Genomic DNA, 23,763 nt, shown 5'->3' with positions numbered 1-23,763 from the left:
AGAGTGGGGGCATCTCGACATTGGCAGAAGGGTTTCCAGGAGGGAAATCGAGGCTCAGAGGGAGTCACACCAAGAACTTCCAGGAGGGAAGTAGAGCGAGATGGCAGTGAACGGGGTAAGAGACCAGGATAGACTGGACGAAGCCTCGAACTTTGTAGCTTGAAAGGCCATAATCCTATCTGTTCTAGACAGGAATGGTGTCAAGCACTTCACCTTGAGGACGATAGCTATCCCAGTTGACCCAGCTGATAACGACAAGTACGAGGAGGTAATGGCAAGGGCCAAAAGCATCATTCTTGACGGGGTCAAGGACCATGTAGGACTACATATTGCCAAAAAGGACACGACAAATAAGATGTGGAGGCCCTAAAGAAACTGTACTAGCGTACTTCTGTGCAGAGAAGGATGTTACTAGAAAATCAACTGCGATCATACCGGATGCAAAAGGGAGAACAGATCGACCCCTTCCTCGGTTGATTGGAGGAGATCCAGGATCAATTGATTTCCATAGGGGCCACGCCAGATCAAGAATTGATGGTCAGAACAGCCCTGAACGCAGTCTCAGAAGACTGAGAGGTGTTTGTCCAAAGCATACTGGGCAGGGCAACCCTTCCAGATTGGGAGGAAATGTGGGCTGCTCTTCGCCAAGAAGAGATCAGAAGGTTGAGCAAGGCGGGAAGTAGCGACAAGGGGATCAAAATCAAGAAGGAGGAGGAGGTGGATGCTGCCCTAGCATCTGACAGAAAGCAGGAGAAGCGAAAGAACAAGGACCTCTCCAAGGTCAAATGCTTCCACTGTGGGGCGTTGGGTCATTATGCGACCCAGTGTCCAAGGAAGAAGAGCAAGGGAGAGGCCTCCAAGACCAAGGCTGCGCCAGCAAGGGCAGAGAAGGAAGTGAAGACAGACAATGACTGTGCCATGAGTGCACACACACCACTTGAGCAGATGTGGGGAGACATTGAGCTGTAGTCAGACGGACTACAGGCGATGAGGGGCAGGATCCTCAAGGTACCCAGCCTCTTGGACTAGACCTTGCTACGGGAGCCCAGAAGAGGAGTAGCAGTACTGGCGGATGTCAGGAGAGACAGATGTGGATGGAGCGACAGAGGGAGCTACAGTGCAGGATTCCCACGACAGTGTGAGGTAGCAGTGCGAGAAGCACGGGAGTGTTGCACCTGTGTAAGATGGCACATAGAGGTGTGCAACGGTGCGAGATGCATGGAGTTGTTGCAGCAGCCTCTGTTTTAAAAAACGACCGGCTTGAAATCGACTCGGCCGAGTTGGTTTGAGCCAAGCCCTCCAGCATCGACTCGACCTTGGGTTCGATTCGGCCGGCCGGGTTAATACCGCACCGGTCGGGTCGTCTAACAACTCGGCCGGCTCGGTCGAGTCTGAACCTACTCGGCCGGGTCGTCTAACAACTCGGCCGGCTTGGTCGAGTCTGAACCTACTCGGCCGGGTTGGAATAGCGGCCCGTAAAACCCGTGTTTCAACGATTTTTTTTTAATGTTATTTTAGGGGACTCCAAGCCATTTATTATTTTGCCTATGTGGTTTTTGGGGTCCATTCCCCTCTCCTAAACCCTATTTAACCCACTCAACCCCTCTCATTCTCTCACAACCATCTCATGCATTTGAGTGAGAGTTTGTGAGGAGTTGTTGAGTTTGTTTTTGGAGCAGCAGTGAGGAGTCTTGGGCAAGCATTGTAGCTAGAGTGAGGAGCTTCTTGGGTAGCCATTTAGAGCATCATTGAGGAGTTGGTTTCTTGGAGCAAGCTTGAGGAGGCAGTTTGTGCCTGGAGGTATTTTTTTTCACTTGTAAAAATCTGTTTTTGCTTATTAAATTTTATGTGCAAATCTAGAAATCCTAAAGAGTGTTTTTTGTGAAAGAAATTAACATTGAATCAATGTTTTTTTTGTTTGTTTTCATTTTCAGACTGTTTGCCTTCATTTCCAAGTCAAAAAATGGCACCTAGAGTGGAAGATGCTGCTTGGGCATATGTTGAAATGGTTAATAGCCAAATGCATTGCAAATTTTGCCATAGAAAAATTAAGGAAGGTCCTGGGGCATTAATAGGCTGAAACAACACTTGGCGGGGATTAGAGGCCAAATTACTCCATGTACCTCACCAGAAATTGGAGAGATTAGGAAGGATTTGTTAGCTAGCTTTGAGAAGTTTAAAGAAAATAAGGCTAGGCAAAAAGAGTTAGAGGCTGAAATTAGGAGGAAGAGGAATATACAAAAAATGCTGGCTACCAACCCCCATTTTGATTTTGAGGGTTCTTCCTCTATCCCTTGTACTGATGCATCCAACCCCTTCCGATATGTTCCTCCCTCTTTTGAGTCTATTCAAGAAAAGGGAAAGGGTAAAATGAAAAAGGGTGATATGAATATCAAAAGTTATTTCACTCCCTCCTCTCCATCAGATGCACATAGATGACCATTGGAAGAAAGAATTGAGGGAGACGGCTTGTGACTACATAGCTAGATGGTGGTATGATGCTGATATACCCTTCAGTGCTTCCCGTTCACCATATTATGAGCCTATGTTTGATGCCATACATGCTACTGGAAAAGGCTTCAAAGGCCCTACTATGCATGAGCTAAGGGGGTATCGTTTGCAGAAAGAAATTGCCTCCATCAATGAGTATTTGAAAGATTTCACGGACTCATGGGCAAGAACAAGATGTACCATCATGTTAGATGGATGGACTGATCAAAGAAACCGTACCATCATAAACTTTCTTATCTTCTGCCCATAGGGAACCATGTTTCTAAAATCAATTGATGCATCTAATAAGGTAAAAGATAGACAATTGTTGTTTCAACTATTGGATGAGGTTGTTGAGGAGGTGGGGGTGGCTAATGTTATTCAAGTCATCACAGATAATGCCTCTAACTATGTTCTTGCTGGTAAATTGTTAGAGGAAAAGCACAGAACCATCTTTTAGACCCCATGTGTTGCACATTGCATAGACCTCATGCTTGAGGATATTGGAAAATTAGATTGGGTCAAAAACATTGTAGATCATGCCAAAAGCATAACAAAATTTATCTACAATCGTTCATGGATTTTGAGCTTGATGACGAAACAAACAGGGGGCAGGGATATTATTAGGCCTGCCATCACTAGATTTGCTACTCATTTTTTGACATTACAATCTATGCTTTCACAACATAGAAACTTGCAAAAGATTTTTTCCAGTGAAGAATGGAATCAAAGCCAGTGGTCTCACAAACTGGAAGGCAAAGAATTCAAAAAGAAAGTTAATGAAGACATATTTTGGAGAAAAGCAACAGAGATTGTGAAGCTTGCTGAGCCACTGGTTAAGGTGTTGCGGTTGGTGGATGGGAAAAGACTGGCTATGGGCTTCATTTATGAGGCTATGGATCAAGCAAAGGAGCAAATAAAGAGTGCATACAAGGATAAAGTGGCTAAGTATGGGCCCATTTGGGCAATCATTGATGAAAGATGGAACAATCAACTCCATCGCCCTATACATGCAGCTGGGTATTTTTTGAACCCACGATATCATTATAAAGCTAAGACGACAGTTGCTTTGAAGGGGGAGGTTAGAGATGGATTGATTGACTGCATTGATCGCATGATCCCATTGAGTGTGATCAGCTGGAGATACATCGACAGGCCACAACCTTCAGGAGTGCCTCACGTACCTTTGGGAAGAACCTAGCAATGATTGCAAGGGAAGTAGATGAGCTAGGTAAACAAAGATTTCAATTTTCAAATTCTTAATACTTATTTCGTTAAATCGTTCATACTTTATAATTTGAAAGTTGGATATAATTTGTAATTTTGTTGAGCTAACTCATTACACTCCTATGTTTTTTGCAACACAAATGGTGGGAGGCTTTTGGTAGCCATTGTCTTGAATTGCAGGGGTTTGCAATTCGTATTTTGAGTCAAACTTGCAGTGCTACTGGGTGTGAGCGCAATTGGTCCATCTTTGAGAGGATTCACACAAAGAAGAGAAGTTGTTTGGATAAAAAACGATTAAATGATTTAGTCTATGTCCAATACAACCTCCGGCTTAGACGCAACCAATTGCTGAACAAAAGACCTGATTTAGATCCCATTGTGTTGGATGACATTGATCCAACATCAGATTGGGTAGTGGAGAGTCATCCAGCAGAGTTTGATTTTGATGACGATCTTGATTTGGATTTACAGGTGGAGGCAACACTCGAACATAATGTTCAGTTGAATGCAGATCCTGATCCACTTGTACTAGCGTCAGGGCCAGCCCCAAGTCCTCCAGTTGCAGGTCCTTCTTCTGTGGAGCCACGACAGAAGTGCATATCTCGTCTATCTCAACTTGCAGCTGTTACACAGCCTGCTAGTGCTACCACTTCTACAATTGTAGTTGGAGATGATGAGGAGGAGGTTCCATGGGGCCCCCTGTCTGACTTTAATGATGATCCAGAGATTGATCCACGTGATCTCGACTCCTCCGGCAGTAGCCAGTAGTACTAGACCACTGGTCACAGTTTACTTTTGTTGTAGAGGCCATTTCCAGCCTCCTTGGTTATGTGTTTTTGTTTTGATCTCTATATCATGATCATGTATGTATTGGACAGTGCACTGGGTGCCATTTTGATATAATGGATATATTCATGAGCCTGCTTTGATCATATGTTGTCTTCTATCTATATTCTAATGATGTGTGTTTGGAAACATGAATGAAAATCTTTAAAATTATGTTTTTTTATAAAAAAATAAATATTTAATGTATTTTTTACAACGACCGAGTCACTGAAATTGAGCCCGCCGAGTCGATACCGAGTCGGAGTCAACCTTCGACAGAGTTGGTGTCGGAGTCGGAGTTCTGAAACATTGGCAGTAGCGCAGAGGTTAGAGAGGGAGCACTTGTCAGCGACAAAGGGAGTTTCAACATCGAGGGCGTCTCTGACCTGACAGAGATGTCAAAGTTGGGAGATCAATTACTTACTTCTTAGTAACTGAGTTGCAGTGCAACGGTTAGCAGTGACAGTGCTATGGGCAGCACAATGTAGCATGATGAGAGGGGTTGCAGTGTAGATGCAACAACACAGATGCAGAGGGAGTTGCTATACAGATGCAGCAGTGGCAATGGCAAGGCCATGGGTAGCAGTACCGGATGCAGAAGTGCAGAGGATGGTGGGTAGCATGCCTAGCATCAGCACAGGGACCGATGTCAGATGATCATGGTGATGCTCAGTGATGAGTATTGCTAGAGCACAATCCTCGCTAAGAGGGAGTGTTGATTTGAGGTAGCATCGGATGTGCTCTAGCCACAAAAATTGGTGGAGAGGCACCTCCAATAACCAGAAAGGGTTTGGGCAGATTCTAAACAGTTTGGGAGATATTAAAATAATTAATATTTTTAATGGAGTCCCTAAGTCTAAACTTAGGGAAAACAAAATATTAATGTGAATTAATATAAAACTGTGTTAGAATGGTCCAAAAGTCATGGATCAAGCTAGATATTGCAGGAAGAATTTCTAATGGGTTACACTTAGAAATTTCAACAAAAAATTCAAGTCTGGAACAAGTTTCTTTAGCAAAGCATGGTTTTCAGGTATGGACATCAAATTTGGCCTTTTTTCTTTTTGTTTTTTTCTTGTTTTTCCTTGGGTTTTTATCATCCATTTATTTACAATGATTTTTGATTGGATTTGATTATGTTTTTTTTTCATTTTTGTTGCATATAGTGGAAGGTTTATTTTGGTAAAAAATGCAAAAACTTTATTGTTAGATTTATTAGTTTAATTTCTTCTTGTGCCCTAGTTTTTTTCCATCATTTTTGCTTGGGTTTGAATGTGTATTTTTTCCATTACTGTTGCATTGAGTTGAGGTTTGTTTTTTGTCAAAAATTCAATATGTTGTATGTAAATTTTAATTTTATTCTTTTAACTTGCAGTTCTTCTTGTGCCCTAGGTTCAACTTCAAATTTCAAACTTCATCTTACATTAAAACTCAAGAATTCAACAAAGTTACAAACATGCCAACAAAATTGGACCCTTTGTGGGAATTTGGTGAACCTGATGGAGGGTTTGATATATCAAACTTGAATTGCAAGTTATGTGGGCATCATATGACAAGGGGTATATAGATTGAAGTATCACCTTACACAAATTCTCGGACATGAGGTAGGGCCTTGCACAAATACAAATCCAGAAATCATCTGAAGATCCCTCAGATCATTGAAAGAAATAGAGCAAACCGAATTGTCCAAGTCAGGTCTAAAGAGTCAACTAGCAGGGAGTAGAGTGTTAGAATTGGCAGGTGAACATGAGAGGTACTGGTCCTACTTCAACATCAACATCTACAACCAACCCTGTAGCTGCTTCATCATTTTTTGTTCCTAGAACCACATCTGCTTCACAACCATCTATCTCTTCAATTATTAAAAAAAGGGAGAAAGAAGAAGCTAACAAGTTGTTGGGAAAGTTTCTTCTTTGAAGTGATATTCCTTTCAGCATTACAAAGAACAATCCATTTCTCCAGCCCGTGGTTGATGCTATTGCTATTGTTGGCCAGGGTACAAAGTCCCTTCTTATGATGATTTTAGAGGGCACATTCTTCAAAATGAAAATGTTGACTGCACCAAGAGATTGGAGGAGTTTAGGGCATCATGGGCACACACAGGATGCACTGTGATGTGAGATGGTTCGACTGATCAAAAGGGTAGAAGTCTTATAAACTTCTTGGTTAATTGTCTCAAGGGGACAATGTTTATGAAATCTGTTGATGCATCTACACATATCAAAGATGCACAATTATTATGTGATTTATTGGATGTGTTCATTCTGAAGGTGGGTCCATAACATGTTGTCCAAGTCATAGCGGACAATGCTGCAAATTATGTTGCTGCTAACAAAATGCTTATGGAGAGGCATCCTACCTTGTTTTGGACACCTTGTGTTGCACACTGCATTGATTTGATGTTGGAGGAAATAGAAAATATTCCTTTTGTCAAGGATATTGTTGAGTCATCAAAAAGCATTACAAAATTTATATATAATCACGCATTTGTACTTCATTTGATGAGAACATCCACCAACAACAATGAGTTGGTGCGCCCTGCCATTACATGGTTTGCCACCAGTTTCATATCTCTTCAATCCCTCTTGAATTTTATGTAGGATGTGATGAGAATGTTTCTTTCAAATGAGTGGTGTGCTTTGGCATTTAGCCGCAAACCAGAGGGAGAGGCCATATGCAGGTTAGTTTCATACTAGGAAATATTATGGGCGGGAGTGCATGAGGTGTGCAACATTACTGAACCTTTGGTAAAGGTTCTTCGATTAGTTGATGGAGACAAGCCCACAATAGGTTACTTGTATGAGGCCATGGATAGGGCCAAAGATTCCATTCAGACCTATTATGATGATAAGGGGGATGAGGAGTTTGAGAAACAACAACTCCTATGGGAAGTGATTGATAAGCGATGGAACAATACACTCCATCGTCCCATTCATGTTGTAGGGATCTACCTGAACCCCGCATTTGCTTACTCCTGTGGTTTCTTATTTGTTGATTTGGGGTAGCATCGGATGTGCTCTAGCCACGAAATTTGGTGGAGAGGTTGGGGCACATGAGATCTCCAATACCCAGAAAGGGTTTGGGCAGATTCTAAACAAATCAGGAGTTATTAAAATAATTAATATTTTTAATGGAGTCCCTAAGTCTAAACTTAGGGAAAACAAAATATTAATGTGTATTAATATGAATCTGTGTTAGAATGGTCCAAAAGACATGGATCAAGCCAAATCTAATCTTAGTCGTTGATTAGGGACTTAATCTCAGTCGTTGAGATGTCAAAAAAAAAAGTATAAGAGGAGACTTGAGGGGCACTTGGAGAACACACTAAGGGAGACCAGTCAGTTCAATTTCTAAAGCGGGGTTTGCTGAGAAATTGAACCAGTGGTCTAGAGAGCAGTCAGGAGGCAGCAAGTACGGAATAGAGAGACGGGCCAGAGGAAGCCAGGCAGAGGCAACAGAAACTGCGCCATGTAGAGGCTATAGAAGTGACGCAGAAGCCTAGAGAGGCTGCACAGAGCCTCAGTAGGCTGACGCAGAGGGTTTCAGGCTGTAGCAGAGGTCAGTAGGGCCTACGCTGGGTTTAGAAAAGTGTTGGAAGTTTGTCTATCTGTGGGTAAACCAGTTTGGCACCCCGCTGCACAAGAAAATTGCTGAAAAATAAAGTCCTCCCTTGCTGCACCGGTTTTCCCCCTTTGGGCTTTTCCGGGGACATTGGTCCAAAATGATTGTGTCAATGTGTGCATATGTTTGTTTTTGTATTATGGTGTGATATCTGCAGCAGTATTTATTTTAATGTTTGTTGAAGTAATTTCATGAATAACTTATGATGAAATAAGTAGGAAAAGTAAATCAATTGCTGCAGTGATAGAATTTTCACATGGTATCAGAGCAAGTAATTAGAGGTAGAAAGGGAAAATCAGTTATGGGTCAAGACCACGATGCAGAGGCATCCACCTCAGGAGACTCACGTAGATTTTCAGAAGATTGCACAAGAGAGAGAGATTTCGATTTTTCTATGTTGGCTTCCAGGTTGGAAGAATAAGTGGCATGCATGACTAGTGCTGCATCATCAGAAGTATGGTATATAGACAGTGTAGCCTCGTGGCATATGACGGGAATCAAGGAGTGTTTCTCAGAATATCGAGAAGAGAAGATGAACTTTTAGATCACCATGAGGAACAAGGCAAAGTGTATTCCAGTAGGAAAGGGTACCATAGTTTTACAGAAAGAATCAGGAGAGCGGTTCCGTGCCACAAATGTGTTGCATGTGCCAGGATTGGGGATGAACTTACTTTTCGTGTCACAACTACAAGGCAAGGGCTATGATGTCTACTTCATCAAGGAAAAGGTATAAATCAAACACCCGAGCTGGAAAACGAAAGTGCAGATCGGGATCAAAAGTAATCGGTTGTACAAATTACAACTAGAATCTCCAATGGCACTAATAGGCAGTCACGGGGACAAAGACTTGAACGAACTATGGCACAAAAGGATGGGTCACTTGTACCATGGAGCTCTGAGAATTCTCAAGAGCACTGTAACAGGAGCTTCAGATCTGAGTATTGAATGAGATGATGTATGCAGGGGATGCGCTCTAGGAAAGTATGCCAAGGCGACATTTCCTAGGAGCAACCACAAGGCCAAGAGTGTACTAGGATTGATACACTCAGATATCTGCGGACCTATGTCCGTCAAAGCTCTCAGCGGTGTCGAGTATTTCCTTACCTTCATTGATGATCACTCGAGGAAAACTTGGATCTATTTTCTGAAAACTAAGGATGAGGTTTTCTGTCAATTCAAGGAGTTCAAGGCCCTAGTGGAGAATCTGACAGGTAAGAAAATAAAAGTCTTGCGCTCAGATAGTGGTGGAGAATATGTCGATAAGGACTTCACTGATTATTGCGCTAAGGAGGGCATCAAAAGAGAGTGGATAACTCCCTACAATTCGGAGCAGAATGGGGTGGTAGAAAGGAAAAATAGGACTATTGTAGAAGCAACTAGAGCCATGCTGTATGATCAGGATATGCCAAAATTCTTGTGGGCAGAAGCATGCAACACAACTGTTTACGTTTAGAATAGGACTCTTCTTCGGACATTGGGCAAGATTACTCCAGAAAATGTCTTCACTCTGAAGACACTTGAAGTTAGTCATTTCAGGATATTTGGGAGTTTGGCATATTGTCGCATACCCGAAGGAAAGAGTAAAAAGCTGGATCAGACTGCAGAAAAGGGATATCTGCTAGGATATAGCGAGAATGCTAAGGCATACAGGATCCATCTTCCAGAGAGCAAGCAGGTAGTAGTACGATGAGATGTAAAGTTCATGGAGGACAAAGCTTTTAGAAGATCTCGTGAAATGCCTTCCAAGGAGCAGTCGAAAGAGGATCCGTTGGTCATGCCTCTTCAACCAACAGAAGTGAAGAATCCTTCCTCAGATCAAGAAGATTCTCAGGATGAGGAAGAAGAGTGAACAGAAGCACTTGTTGGCAGAGGAAGAACCAGCATGGAACTTCGTCAGACTCTGCGTAATGCAGAGAACTTCATCGGAGAGCCAAGGAACAGTAAAAGGGAGCGAAAATAGCTAGACAAGTATCAAGCGTTAGTAGCTCAGGATGGAGAGCCTGCCAGCTTCAAGGAGGCAGCTCAGCATCAGGTCTGGCTAGATGCGATGGTGGAGGAGTATAACTCCATAATGGTAAATGATGTCTGGGAGGTGGTGTCAAGGCCTCAAGATAGATCTATGGTAGGTTCAAAATGGATCTAGAAGATCAAATATGCTGTGGACGACAGTATTGAAAAATACAAGGCCAGGTTTGAGGCTAAGGGGTATGCTTAAAAGGAAGGGATTGACTATGAGGAAACCTTCGCCCCGGTAGCCAGGTATACATCTGTTAGGACTGTGATATCTCTTGCAGCTCAGATGGATGTCAAGACAATATTTCTGAACAGGGTAATAGAAGAAGTATACATTAAACAACCAGAGGGCTTTGAAACTCATGAGAAGAAGTCTCATGTATGCAGACTGAAGAAAGCCTTGTATGGGCTGAAGCAAGCACCAAGAGCGTGGTATGGTCAAATAGATGGCTACTTGCAGAAGATGGGGTTTGTCAAGAGTGACGCAGATTCGAATCTCTACTATCTGGTCGTAGAGAGCAAGCCACTTATCTTAGTATTATATGTGGATGATCTCTTCCTGACATGATCATCCAGACTCATTAAAGACTGCAAGAAGAATTTAGCCACAAAGTTCAATATGAAGGATCTAGGACGAATGCATTATTTCCTAGGGTTGGATGTTTGGCAGTAGAAAGGAGAAATCTTCCTTGGGCAAGGAAGGTATGCTACAAAAATCTTGAAAAGGTTTGGGATGGGAGACTGTAGACCTATGGCTATGCCAATGATCACCAACTAGAAGAAGATTGATACATCAGAAGACAAGGATGTCGATCCCACCCTATACCAATAGTTCACAGGGTCCCTGATGTATCTAGTCAATACCAGGCCATATATTTGCTACGCTATCAACACCCTCTGTTAGTTCATGGTGGAACCAAAGAGGGCTCATTGGGCAACAACCAAGCATGTTCTCAGGTATTTACAGAGAACAGTTGATTATGGGCTCTTGTACAACAAGGGGAAGGATATCAGGTTGAGTGGATTTACTGATGCAGATTGGGCAAGAAGTTCAATGGATCGGAAAAATACCTCTGGGCACTGTTTCAATATTGGATCAAGAATAACCTCCTGGTGTAGTAGGAAACAAAATTCCGTGGCTCTGAGCTCGTTTGAGGCAGAATATATAGTAGCAAGCACAGCTTCGTGTGAGGCCATATGGCTTAGAAAATGGCTGGTAAACCTATTCAGAAGAAATATGGAGGCGACCAGAACATGTGTGATAATCAGAGTTGCATCAAACTCTCTAAGAATCCAGTATTTCATGATAGGTCAAAGCATATTGATATCCGATGTCACTTTGTCAGAGAATATGTCCAATGAGGAGCTGTACAGTTGAGATACACTCCTACAGGGGAACAAGTGGCAAATATCCTCACCAAGGCCCTTGGAAAGTCAAAATTTGACTACTTCAGGGAAAAGATGGGGTTGGTAAAGAACCCCTTTCAGAAGTAGTGTGTTCGCAGCACGAATGAAGAGGGAGTTGCAGTGCAGATGCAATGTTGGAAGAAAGGACCACCAATAGCACAAATGCAGAGGGAGTTGCAGTGCAAACGCAGTGTTGGGAGAAAGGACCAACAACAACACAGATGCAGAGGAAGTTGCAGTGCGGATGCAGTGTTGGGAGAAAAGGACTAGCAACAGCATGGATGCAGGAGCTGTTGTACATATGCAGCAGTGGCAGTAGCAGAGTCATGGGCAGTAGTGCAGAGGATGTTGGGCAGGAAGGCCTAGCATCAGCATAAGCACCGATGCCAGATGATCAAAGTAGTACTCAGTGAGGAGTATTGCTAAAGCATAGTCCTCGCTAAGAGGGAGTGTTGATTTGGGGTAGCATCAGATGTGCTCTAGCCATGAAATTTGGTGGAGAGGTTGGGGCACATGAGATCTCCAATACCCATAAAGGGTTTGGGTAGATTCTAAACAGATCAAGAGATATTAAAATAATTAATATTTTTAATGGAGTCCCTAAGTCTAAACTTAGGGAAAATAAAATATTAATGTGTATTAATATGAATCTGTGTTAGAATGGTCCAAAAGACATGGATCAAGCCAGATCTAATCTTAGCCGTTGATTAGGGACTTAATCTCGGCCGTTGAGATGTCAACAGAAAAAGTATAAGAGGAGGCTTGAGGGGCACTTGGAGAACACACTAAGGGAGACCAGTCAGTTCAATTTCTGGAGCGGGGTTTGCTGAGAAATTGAACCAGTGGTCTGGAGAGCAGTCAGGAGGCAGCAAGTATGGAACAGAGAGACAGGAGATCAGCGCAAAAGAGGCAGATGCAGAGCTAGAGGAAGCCACGCAGAGGCAGCAGAGACTGTGCAGAGCCAGAAGGGCCTGCGTCATCCACGCAGAGGCTACAGGAGTGACGCAGAAGCCCAGAGAGGCTGCGCAGAGCCTCAGTAGGCTGACACAAAGGGTTTCAGGCTGTAGCAGAGGTCAGTAGGGCCTATGCTGGGTTTAGAAAAGTGCTGGAAGTTTGTCTATCTGTGGGTAAGCCAGTTTGACACCCTGTTGTACAAGAAAATTGCTGAATAATAAAATCCTCCCTTGCTGCATCGGTTTTCCCACATTGGGTTTTTCCAGGGACATTAGTCCAAAATAACCGTGTCAATGTGTGCATATGTTTGTTTCTGTATTGCGATGTGATATCTGCAACAATATTTATTTTAATGTTTGTTGAAGTAATTTCATGAATAACTTATGATGAAATAAGTAGGAAAAGTAAATCAGTTGCTACAGTGATAGAATTTTCACATTATTTGATGCTGAGGTCATGAATGGACTCTTCACTTGTGTTCAGAGGATGGTGCCATCTCCAGCAGAACGTGTAGAAATCTCCAAAGAAATGGACATATACAAGATGGTAGGTGGCACATTTAGCTTTGACATCGCTATGGTTGATAGGAAGACTAAAATGCCAGGTATGTTTTAGTTTGTTTCAAATTTCATTGTCTCTTCAAGTTCAGAACTTCATACTTTGCTTCAACTTTCAAATTTCAATTTTTTCTTATGTTTATCTTATTTCTTGTAGATGCATGGTGGAGAAGCTATCGTGGCAAAGTACCCAATCTCCGAAGGCTTTCCATTTGAGTGCTCAGCCAAACATGTAGCTCCTCATGATGCGAGTGCAACAGGTTAAAACATAAAATATTCCAAATTTCCAATTAATTTTTTGAATTCATTAAATAATATTTTTTTTATAATTTTTTTATAATTTATTAATTTATGACCCTTGTACAGGTTGGAGTCCCAACGACTTAATGACATGGTCTACGTCTACTACAATCTTTGATTGTGGGTGAGTCAACTTGAGAGGACACCTGATGTCGAGGCCATCTCATTAGATGGGATTGACACCACTGATGCATGGAGGGTTGAGGCCGAGAGGCCTCTCATGGAGTCGACTGCTGATTGGTTAGAGCAAGAGGTAGTGGAGGGGGTAGAGGAGGAGGAGGAGGTGACACCACCTACCCAGGCTACCCGTCACTAATAGAGGATGTGGTCTACCTCCTATAGCTCCTAGTTCTTCAACTTCTAGAGCAAAACAGAGTCCACTGCCAACTCCATCGCCATCTACATCTAGAGGGAAAGCTATTGCATTTTCTCGCAAGAGGGGCAGAGGAAATCAATAGTATTAGTTATTTGGTTCATTTCATTATATATGACATTATGACTCATGATATGAGATACATTATTATATTTTTTATTGATATTTTGAGACTGAGTTGGGACTTAGGACTTAGTATTCAGGATAGGATTCATTGTTATGTGTGATGTAGCACTAGAAATGATATTACACATCTTATATATTAGTTCTTTTATCATATTTATGTGTCAATGCATTTATTTTATGTTGTAGATGCTTTAGATATTAAAAAAATTGAAAAAATTGAATATTTTTGAATTTGCCGACTTTTTCCCGATTTTTCTGATTTTGGACCTTACTGATTTAATCCCAATCGCGCTGTACGCAACACTGATATATATATATATATATATATATATATATATATATATATATATATATATATATGATCCTCTAAGGGATTTAAATTGCCTAATTAGGCCTAATGATGCCCCTAGTAATAAAATAAAGTAGAATTAACAAACTTTTGGTGACAAGCCCACCAAATAGCTCAATAATAAGAATGATAAGCCTCTCAAGAGGGCCCAAATGATAATACAATAACTAGGAGGGCCATTAGAAGGCCTAATGAAGTCCCTCATGCCAAAACGAGTGGAAGGGCTCCAAAAATAGTGATGAAGGGGATGGCCCCTTGATCTCCAAGCAAATGACCTGTGGTGCTCCCAAGTGGTTGTGGGGGCACAAAAACATCCTCATGGGTCTCCAAATGAATCGAATAAGCATGTATCCCATCTGCAAGGGCTGGAACAATGATGCAAGCCCTCCCTTGTCTCCCATGGTGAGACAAAACCTCATCTAGGCCCTGGATCCACTGCCAAGTGTGTGGTGCAAGTGTGTAGCGAGTTGGGTAAGGTGGTCCAGGTGCATCATCATCATCAGCATCATCATCAAATAAGCGCAACACGAGAGAGCAATGAATGGTGCTGAAGGATCCCATGGCATGGCTGTCTGCTCTCTGCTAACTGGAGGCCCATGGCTCTCAATGCACACTCTATAAATGCCAATATGACCCTTGGGGGGCTTGGATCCCATATAGGGAGACTAAACCCCAAGATGAAGATCCATCTGCAATTTTGTATAAGATCGAGTGTGCCTCCTCACCTTCCAGTACAACAAATCATTAGTGTAATTAAGCAAATGAGCTTACAGATCGTGGAACCAATTGGGCACTTCATAGTGGCATGCCCTCTATAATGGGATTTAGAGTGTATAGGGGTCTCCAAGTTCAAGAAGCAGGTTAATCAATGACCCTATTAGGTGGTTTCAACCTCTAAGGGGGTGACAGGTCTATGGTACATCCGTCATGTGGCTGGTGTCATGTGAAATAATGATGGAACAGAGTGGGGCATCAGGGAACGACTCTAAGCCACATTCCATGGTATAAGGGTAGCTATGATGAGGGATGCCCACATTTGGGTGTATAGATGTAGGAGGGGGCAATCATGGTACATGAGTTACACACATGTTTGTTTTTACACCCTTCTTCATATGATTTTTGCCCTTTTATTGATTTTTCTTTTATACCTTCTCGGGGCTCCAGGGGATGAGAGCATGATGTGAATGATATAGCAATGAATACCCCCTTTAAGGTTGGGCAGTTCACCACTCACCAGGGGGGGATGGGATAGTAATGGGTTCCTTAATGATGCAGGGGGCCAATATAGGGGCCCTAGGAACCAAGGTGATGGCCATGATGATAATGGGCAGAGCTTATGATGACTTTTGCCCATGTGCTAAATTTGTATGTCCCGACCATCTTTTGCATTTTATGGTACATTCCCTGTTGAAAGTGGCAAAATTATGCTTTTTACTTTCTTTTAGCAACATCAACCTCTGGGACATCATTCGAGGCTTGATCCAAAGTGTGGACAAGGGGAGGGTGGCTAACTCCTTGTGGACCCAATGGACAAGTGTGGACCCGAATGAGAAATATGTGAAAAATGGGTCATAATGAGTGGAGGGGAGTGATGTATGTGGTGTCGGGAAGTGGGACCACACAACCAAAATCAGGGTTTCCCATAAAGTGTCACCCTAAAGCTAGTAGCTAAAAAAGAAGATCCCATAGGATTAGGATACAAGGTAAACCACCTAGTTGGACAAGGGGACAAAAGTACAAACCAAGCCCATTCTTTCCGCCGAATCCCCTCACTAATCCATGCCCAGAAGTGAACATGATAATTAAGCAAAAATACCTAACTACATAATGAAAGCCATACCTTTAGGGTTGAAAGGCCCACCTTCAAACATATGGTCATTACAGATGACGAGGGTGCATAATGTCTAGCTTAGGTGGTAGAGATAATGGCACATCAAGTTATCTGGTGGCTGCAAGGGGTTGCTGGCTGCCGACTGAAGACAATCTAGGAGAAAAATTTCTCCTATGGGTGTCATCCACAGGTGGTGGGTAACAAACACATTACATATAAAATTTTAATTACATAAAGATTATAAATTTTGAGAAGAACCAAATGTTGGAATTTCTAAGTTTAACTCATTAGAAACTCTTCCTGTACTATCTGATTTATTTCTTCCTGCAGGGGGCCAATATAGGGGCCCTAGGAACCAAGGTGATGGCCATGATGACAAGGGGTAGAGCTTATGATGACTTTTTCCCACGTGCTAAATTTGTATGTCCCGACCATCTTTTGCATTTTATGGTACATTTCCTGTTGAAAGTGGCCAAATTATGCTTTTTACTTTCTTTCAGCAACATCAACCTCTGGGACATCATTCGAGGCTTGACCCAAAGTGTGGACAAGGGGAGGGTGGCTAACTCCTTGTGGACCCAATGGACAAGTGTGGACCCGAATGAGAAATATGTGAAAAATGGGTCATAATGGGTGGAGGGGAGTGATGTATGTGGTGTCGAGAAGTGGGACCACACAACCAAAATCAGGGTTTTCCATAAAGTGTCACCCTAAAGCTAGTAGCTAAAAAAGAAGATCCCACAGGATTAGGATACAAGGTAAACCACCTAGTTGGACAAGGGGACAAAAGTACAAACCAAGCCCATTCTTTCCACCGAATCCCCTCACTAATCCATGCCCAGAGGTGTCCATGATAATTAAGCAAAAATACCTAACTACATAATGAAAGCCATACCTTTAGGGTTGAAAGGCCCACCTTCAAACATATAATCATTACAGATGGCGAGGGTGCATAATGGCTAGCTTAGGTGGTAGAGATAATGGCACATCATGTTATCTAGTGGCTGCAAGGGGCTGTTGGCTGCCGACTGAAGACAATCTGGGAGAAAAATTTCTCCTATGGGTGTCATCCACAGGTGGTGGGTAACAAACACATTACATATAAAATTTTAATTACATAAAGATTATAAATTTTGAGAAGAACCAAATGTTGGAATTTTTAAGTTTAACTCGTTAGAAACTCTTCCTGTACTATCTGATTTATTTCTTCCTACTTGTTCAATTACTTAACAAGTTATTTACCATGTAAATATTGAAAATAAATACAAGTACAATATCAACACATACAGATCATCAACTAAAAGTAAACAAGCACACAAGTGACACCGTTGTTTTTGGACTAATGTCCCTGGAAAAACCCAATGCGGGAAAACTGGTGCAGCTATTTAGACGTTTTTATTATTATGCATTTTCAAAAATACAACCTAGGTGCCAAAAATGGCTCACCCAATAGAGAATGCCCTCAGCAGTAGTACCTCTCAGTCAGCGACAGATATTCCGGCTAAAAACTAGATGAACGATTTCACAATGACAATGCAGCTTCTGCTGCTATGCGTCACTCTGATAGGGACTGCGTCACCCTATCCGGCTCTCCAGCTCTTAGTCTGTCCCACGAAATGCTCCCAGTGCTGCCTCTAGGCCCTGCGTTAGCCTCTCTGGCCCTGCGTCAACCTTTCTAGCCCCTGGACCCTATGCGTCTCACACGTTGGCCCTCTCTGGCTCTGAGCGGCTCCTGGATGCCTTTAGCTGGCTCTGCGTCTCTCTCCCTGCTCTTCGCAGCTCCTGGCTGCCTCTGCGTGGCCTCTAGCTGGCTCTGCGTCCCTCTCCCGGCTCTGCGCTGATCCTCCTGGTACTAACTCTGCCTCTCTACTATGTATTCACTGCCCCTCAGCTGCAACTTAGATCACTCACTCAATTTCCTCAGCAAACCCTGCCCCAGAAAATCGAGTTCTTGATCTCTCTTGGTGTGTTCTCCAACTGACCCTCAAGCCTCCTCTTATACTTTTCTCGTTGGTCTATCAATGGCCGAGATTAAATCTCTAATCAACGACTAAGATTAGATTTGGCTTGATCCATGACTTTTGGACCATTCTAACCCAGTTTTATATTAATACTTATTAATATTTTATTTTTCCTAAGTTTAGACTTAGGAACTCCATTAAAAATATTAATTATTTTGATATCTCCCAAACTAATTAGATTCTGCCCAAACCATTTCTGGGTCTTGGAGATCTCACGTGCTTTGGCCTGTCCACCAATTTTCATGGCTAGAGCACATCTGATGCTACCCCAAATCAACACCAAAATTTATCTAAAATATTGAAACTTTAAACTAAAATAATATTACTTATTAACTAATGATCTTCTAAGACTCGGGTGAAAGGTTGGCTGACATGTAAAAAAAGAATGGAGAATTTAAAATAAAACTCAGAAAATCCAAATGATTAAATTTATTTCGGGCCTTGACTCACTAAGTGAAAACGCTTTTGACTGCCTATTGCTGCTGCCATGGCCAAGAATCTGCTGCTGCTACTGTTATCAATATATATATATATATATATATATAGTTTTTTTTAATTTTTGACTAGCACATCCCAGGTAACATGGATGCCCTGTGATTTCAGATCTTGTAGTGTGGGGATGTTTCTATACACATCCTGGTTACAGAAAATGTGTTCCAGGGAAAGGAACACATCTCCCAGGCTGTGGGACTTGTCCCTGGCAACACATTGGTAACCTTATACATAGTATAGTTTATCAAAATTATACATTAGTTATTTTCTTTGTAACAAACATGCTCATTTGCAAAAAATGCATTATCATTATCATTATCACTAGCCCTTGTTCAAACATAGAACAGGTAATCATAAAATGCATGGCCTCTATATTTATTATTTATTATTTCTTAATACCAGGTAAGCCCACAACAACAACTCTCAGATATTATGATGATTCAAGTAAAGCTTGGAAAAAGTTCTTGATATAGTTTCTTAATTATTGGGGAAATTCATGAAGAAAACTCTGAAACTACTCATTACCAGGGTAAATTTGTGATTATAATTGTTGGGTGCTAATTAGCAATTATTAGTAGGAACTTATCAGTTATAAGATGTTACCGTAATGAACTGGTGAGGATCATCCAGACTTGTTGAGCCCAACACAACTTCTCGTTTCAATTTTTCAGTGAGCTTATGTACAGTGCGCAACTGATCATAGGAAAAACAAATTAAAAAAAAAAAACAATATATTGCTAACTTCAAAGTTTTCAAAATATAACCCATCATTCCTTGTTTTAATGGAAACTTAAAATCAGCAATAGAAACTAAAAAGTAACAATCACAAGTATATTATACCTCCGAGCGAGTAGCTCCTCCAATAATAAATACAAAAATGCGCTTCCCTAGAATCATGGGGTCACTTGTAGCATGCCACAAACTAGATTCACTGCACAGACATGAAATCAAATTTTAGCCCAAATTTATTCTTTTCAACTATCCCAACAATTCAATAGGAAGAGTTGAAGATATTCTTTTATTTCCCAAAATTTGATAATGGTCAGATAGTAGCTTTCTGGCTATCATCTTTTGGCAATTTCATCAGTTACAACTTACAACAGTCTGTTAAAGGCATACAACTCCAAGCTATATACAAAATGAATTGTTGAAAAGTGAACATTTTCATAGCCTCCAAAAAAAAGGAGAAGACATCACATGAAACATAGCAACCCAAAGGTATCTCTCCAGATATAAGTTATTCAATCATAAGATTTTCATAGATATCTTGTCGTATTCATTGATTCACACATTAACAAAGAAGTGATACATTTATGAGACGGTACACAAACACCTTATCACATTGTTCATAATAAGGATGAAAGGGTTCAGAATTGTCTGTATCCAACAGGGTTGCGGGGGAGCGGCTCCCCCCTCTCGAACCCGCTCCCGACTCGGGAACACGCTCCCGAAATCACTCTTGCAGGGAGCGGATTTCGGGAACACGGTCCCTAAAACAGAATTCATTCCTGCCTTTTTTTGTAACTTTTTTTTTTGGAAACACTTTCCAAATGCAATTTTTTTTCAAAGAAACAAGTTTTGAGTGGGGCAGCCTAATGATCAGGCCTATGGCCCCAGTATTGATATGCAATTCATGCTAATGTTAAATTCTTAAATTTTTAACATTGAAATGACTCAGGATGTTTGAGTGGTTCCGACCTCATTGGAGTTCATATGGAGAAAGTAGAATTTTAGATGTCACTCAAAATCCAGCAGACTTGTTACCTTTTCAGGATTTCAGGATTGGGAAGATTGCAATGTTTCCATTGGATTTTGTCATCTACTAGTGTATTGTTAAAATTGGCAACCAGGGCCAAATTCCACTTTGGACAGCTCCTTTGGGGAAGATAATTGTGGCATTGAATTCCTCTTTTTGAGAGGACCAAAATGGACCTAAAGATGACTGAATTTGGATAAGGAAAAATATTTATTTATTTAAAAAAAATTCTACAAGACATGATTTTATTAAGGCGGGAAACTTGAAAATTTCAAATTCAAATTTGCCTCCTAGTTTCAAGGTCGGCTTCACCTCCATAAGGACAAATTGTTATATATATAGGTGTTCTCCATCCTCATTAGACACACCGTATGGGAATCAAACTCAAAGGTATCATCTTTTGTGGCAGCTGCAGCACAAGGTCAGGGCCGAGGTAGCTAGGGGTTGTTTAGAGGTCTGTTTGTGGGCTTTGATGGGTCTGTAATGCAGCAGGGGCAGGCCAAGGCATATTGGTGAATGGCCTGAGTAATTTTCTCCCCGTTTGGATAGGCTGCAAGCCTTGAAGTAATTACAGGAGGACCGCAGGCCTATTCTGGGCTAGTTAGAGAAGCCGTTAGGCCTTATTCCCACAGCAAATCAAGTTACAGGCAGTCATGACAGGCAACATGAAGAAGGATGCTAGCCGCAGGGATTGGAAACCCTGTTGAAGGAAACTGAATGGGCTAATGTGGAATAATCAAGACCGAACCAAGTTTGAGATCTTCTGCTGTTACATTCTCACATTGACCAGGCTTGACTGCCCAGTATATATCTGTTTTGGGTTTCATTATAATCAGTTATGAAGGCCGCTCTAATTGGACTAGTACCAAACTCTATTTGGAGACTTCCTTGTAGCTGCTCTGTCTACTATTGATCTCTGGTTAGGGCAAAATCTGATTGCTATTGTTTGAAGACAGAATGGATGTCTTGCCTGGGCTGCCTCTTTGTCATTGATTGTATTTTTCTCCCCTGAACATTTGATATTGATAATAAGAAGATTTGATCAAGGGTTTTCTCCATCTTGGGGTTTTTCCCTAGCTTGAGCCAATCCCGGTGTTCTCTAGTCTTGGCTTGGCTTTTGCATATGTTATTTATGTTCTTTCTTCAATTACTGTCAATGAGATAATGGTTTATGTGATTGCTAATGAAAGAAGATGGAATTAAACTTGGGTTTATGAGTTATTGAAGTAATTGACCAAAGCAAAGAACATGTTATTCAAATTAACATGGTATCAAAGCTCAGGTAAGGACATGCCCAAGCAAGAGCGAAAAAGAAAGCAATCACCAAGAGAAGTTTGTTGTCAAAATCTCCATGATGTTCCTCAAGCAAGACTTCACATTGCCAAACTGATTAGAAGCAGAAGAAAGGATGGATTTACTAAATAAGGATGCCAAGTTTAGGACCTCTGTTCTAAGACAAAGAAAGGCTGGGATTTCTATCTTACCTGAAGGTAATCTTGACTGGTTCTAGGCTCCTCCTCTTTCAGAATAATTAGCCCAATAATGAAAGGAGCAAGGAGAAGTTTGTTGATCACATTACAGAAGCCATTGTAGGGGTTTCAGACCTGCGGTTTCTCCAAGCCAGAAGGATAAATTTGCAGGCACTGATTTAAAAGCCCTCTCCAGATCGCACTTATGGTAAGCTGTCTGAAGCTTTTGGGCATCATTATCTAGCCCTAATCTCTGCATCGAAGGTAGAAGACCTAGCAATCACCAAACGCGCAGTTATGAAAACTAAGGGACCTTTCTAGCAGCAAGAGAGAGACTGTCAGATCTGCATCTTTCACCGAATATTTGGACACCTTCACAACTCTGGTATGTACATTACAATCATGATTGATCAGTAAATTTATCATAGTTTAATGACTAGTGTTGCTTGGCATCAAAAGGCCTTCCTGTTTGGCAACCATATCAACCCTAGGAGGAGGGAAAATCTTCAGCTCATATTCTATGGTATCGTTTCATAGATTAGTTTCATTGATAACTCAGAAAGGTCAGTCCCCAAAGGAATCGAAATTCTGAATCTTCATCTGTGTTAATAATCAGTCCTATATCGATTTTGTTGGAATCGTATTTTGAGCATGAATCTATATATATTCCCGAGTGTGAGGTCCGAACTACCCTTCAAAATTCTGATCATTTAATAAAATCTGGAAAAGAAGAAACTCATCTCATCTACATTTCAAAAGGGATCTAATTCAAAGCCTGTGTCATAAAGAAAGAGGAGCCAAGACTTCCATGTATAAAGGAGACCTAGGAAGAAGGATCATTAAGTTATCATCCAATAAGTCTAGACTCATCATCTTGTTCTCGATCTTTATCATAAACATAAGGAGTATCTTATAGAGAGAAGAATACTCGCTATCCTGTGGAGATAATATGAGCCCTTGTGAAATCGGAACCTTGACTTCAGTCCTCATATCCATATAAACTCAGTCTGACCTACTTGAGCTGACCTGTGGAGAATGCTATCCTGTGGAGATAATATGAGCCCTTGTGAAATCAGGACCTTGACTTCAGTCCTCATATCCATATAAACTCAGTCTGACCTACTTGAGCTGACCTGTGGAGAATTTTGATTAACAGTGGCAATATTGTCATTAATAAGAGCCTACCAAATTCCCAAGGTATTCACATAAGTGAATATTTTGGTCACGTTGGAAAGAAGGAAAGCTTCAGACAATGGAAGCGTGTTATATTGAAATTTATGTTGAAGCCCTGTAATCAGCATCATTAAAAGAATCAATCTTGTATAGTTGTGGCAAAGGCGTGTACAGGTTAACAGTGAAGGGGGGATTAGCAGACTTGTGGGCACTATTATTGATATACTTGACAGGCATCTTCAGTGGCACATTTTGCATAAGTAGAAATCTTTAAGGATTACAGGAGCTCATCGCCAGATTTGAGATCTTGAGGAGCTGTTGGTCAGCTTTGCATCATTACTGATTATGAGCTTATGATGCCACCAATATTCCTATGTCAGAGATCTCTTCTCTTCATGAAGTGAAGGAGGGTTAGTTTGGATCCTCCATTGGCTTCAGAAATAAATCAACATTGTATTACTCCGTGTCTCTAATTCTAGGCTTCTGCAAGTGTTCATCAACCAATAACAAGTATAAGAACCTTGAGAGCAGAAATCAGGTTTTCATCAAGTTAAAGAATTACATTGCCATGTCCTTTTGTAACAACGATGCATCTTTCTGCAGCATTTGATTCAGGATATGCATTGCCTGGGTACTCTCTAGACTATCTAGATTCCAGAGTGTGGCTAAAGATGTCAGGAACAGTGCTTAAAAAGGGCCTGGGCTCAGAATCAGGGTCACATAAGAAATCAGATTTGAAACAAGCTACTCCAGTAAGGTTCTTTCAAGAAGTTGGAAAG

The 23,763-nt window shown here is 41.4% G+C and overlaps 1 protein-coding gene across 3 annotated transcripts in view; it reads right to left on the bottom strand.

Annotated features, from left to right (window-relative positions):
* LOC149239263 (SNARE-interacting protein KEULE-like) overlaps nucleotides 1–23,763 on the bottom strand; it is a 514,512-nt gene that overhangs the window by 50,692 nt on the left and 440,057 nt on the right. For all 3 annotated transcript variants that reach the window (XM_089373374.1, XM_089373375.1, XM_089373376.1), the window contains 2 exons: nucleotides 19,427–19,517; nucleotides 19,190–19,279 (listed from right to left, as the gene is read on the bottom strand). In XM_089373374.1, the coding sequence (XP_089229500.1) occupies nucleotides 19,190–19,279; nucleotides 19,427–19,517 (181 nt within the window). The remainder of the gene's footprint in view (nucleotides 1–19,189; nucleotides 19,280–19,426; nucleotides 19,518–23,763) is intronic.

The sequence above is a fragment of the Pinus tabuliformis genome, chromosome 8 (assembly GCF_031772625.1).
Source record: "Pinus tabuliformis cultivar Carrire ecotype Pingquan chromosome 8, CPIR1, whole genome shotgun sequence".
Classification (NCBI taxonomy): domain Eukaryota; kingdom Viridiplantae; phylum Streptophyta; class Pinopsida; order Pinales; family Pinaceae; genus Pinus; species Pinus tabuliformis.
The sequence above is the reverse complement of the archived record's forward strand: the minus strand, read 5'-3'. Positions and strand labels throughout refer to the sequence as shown.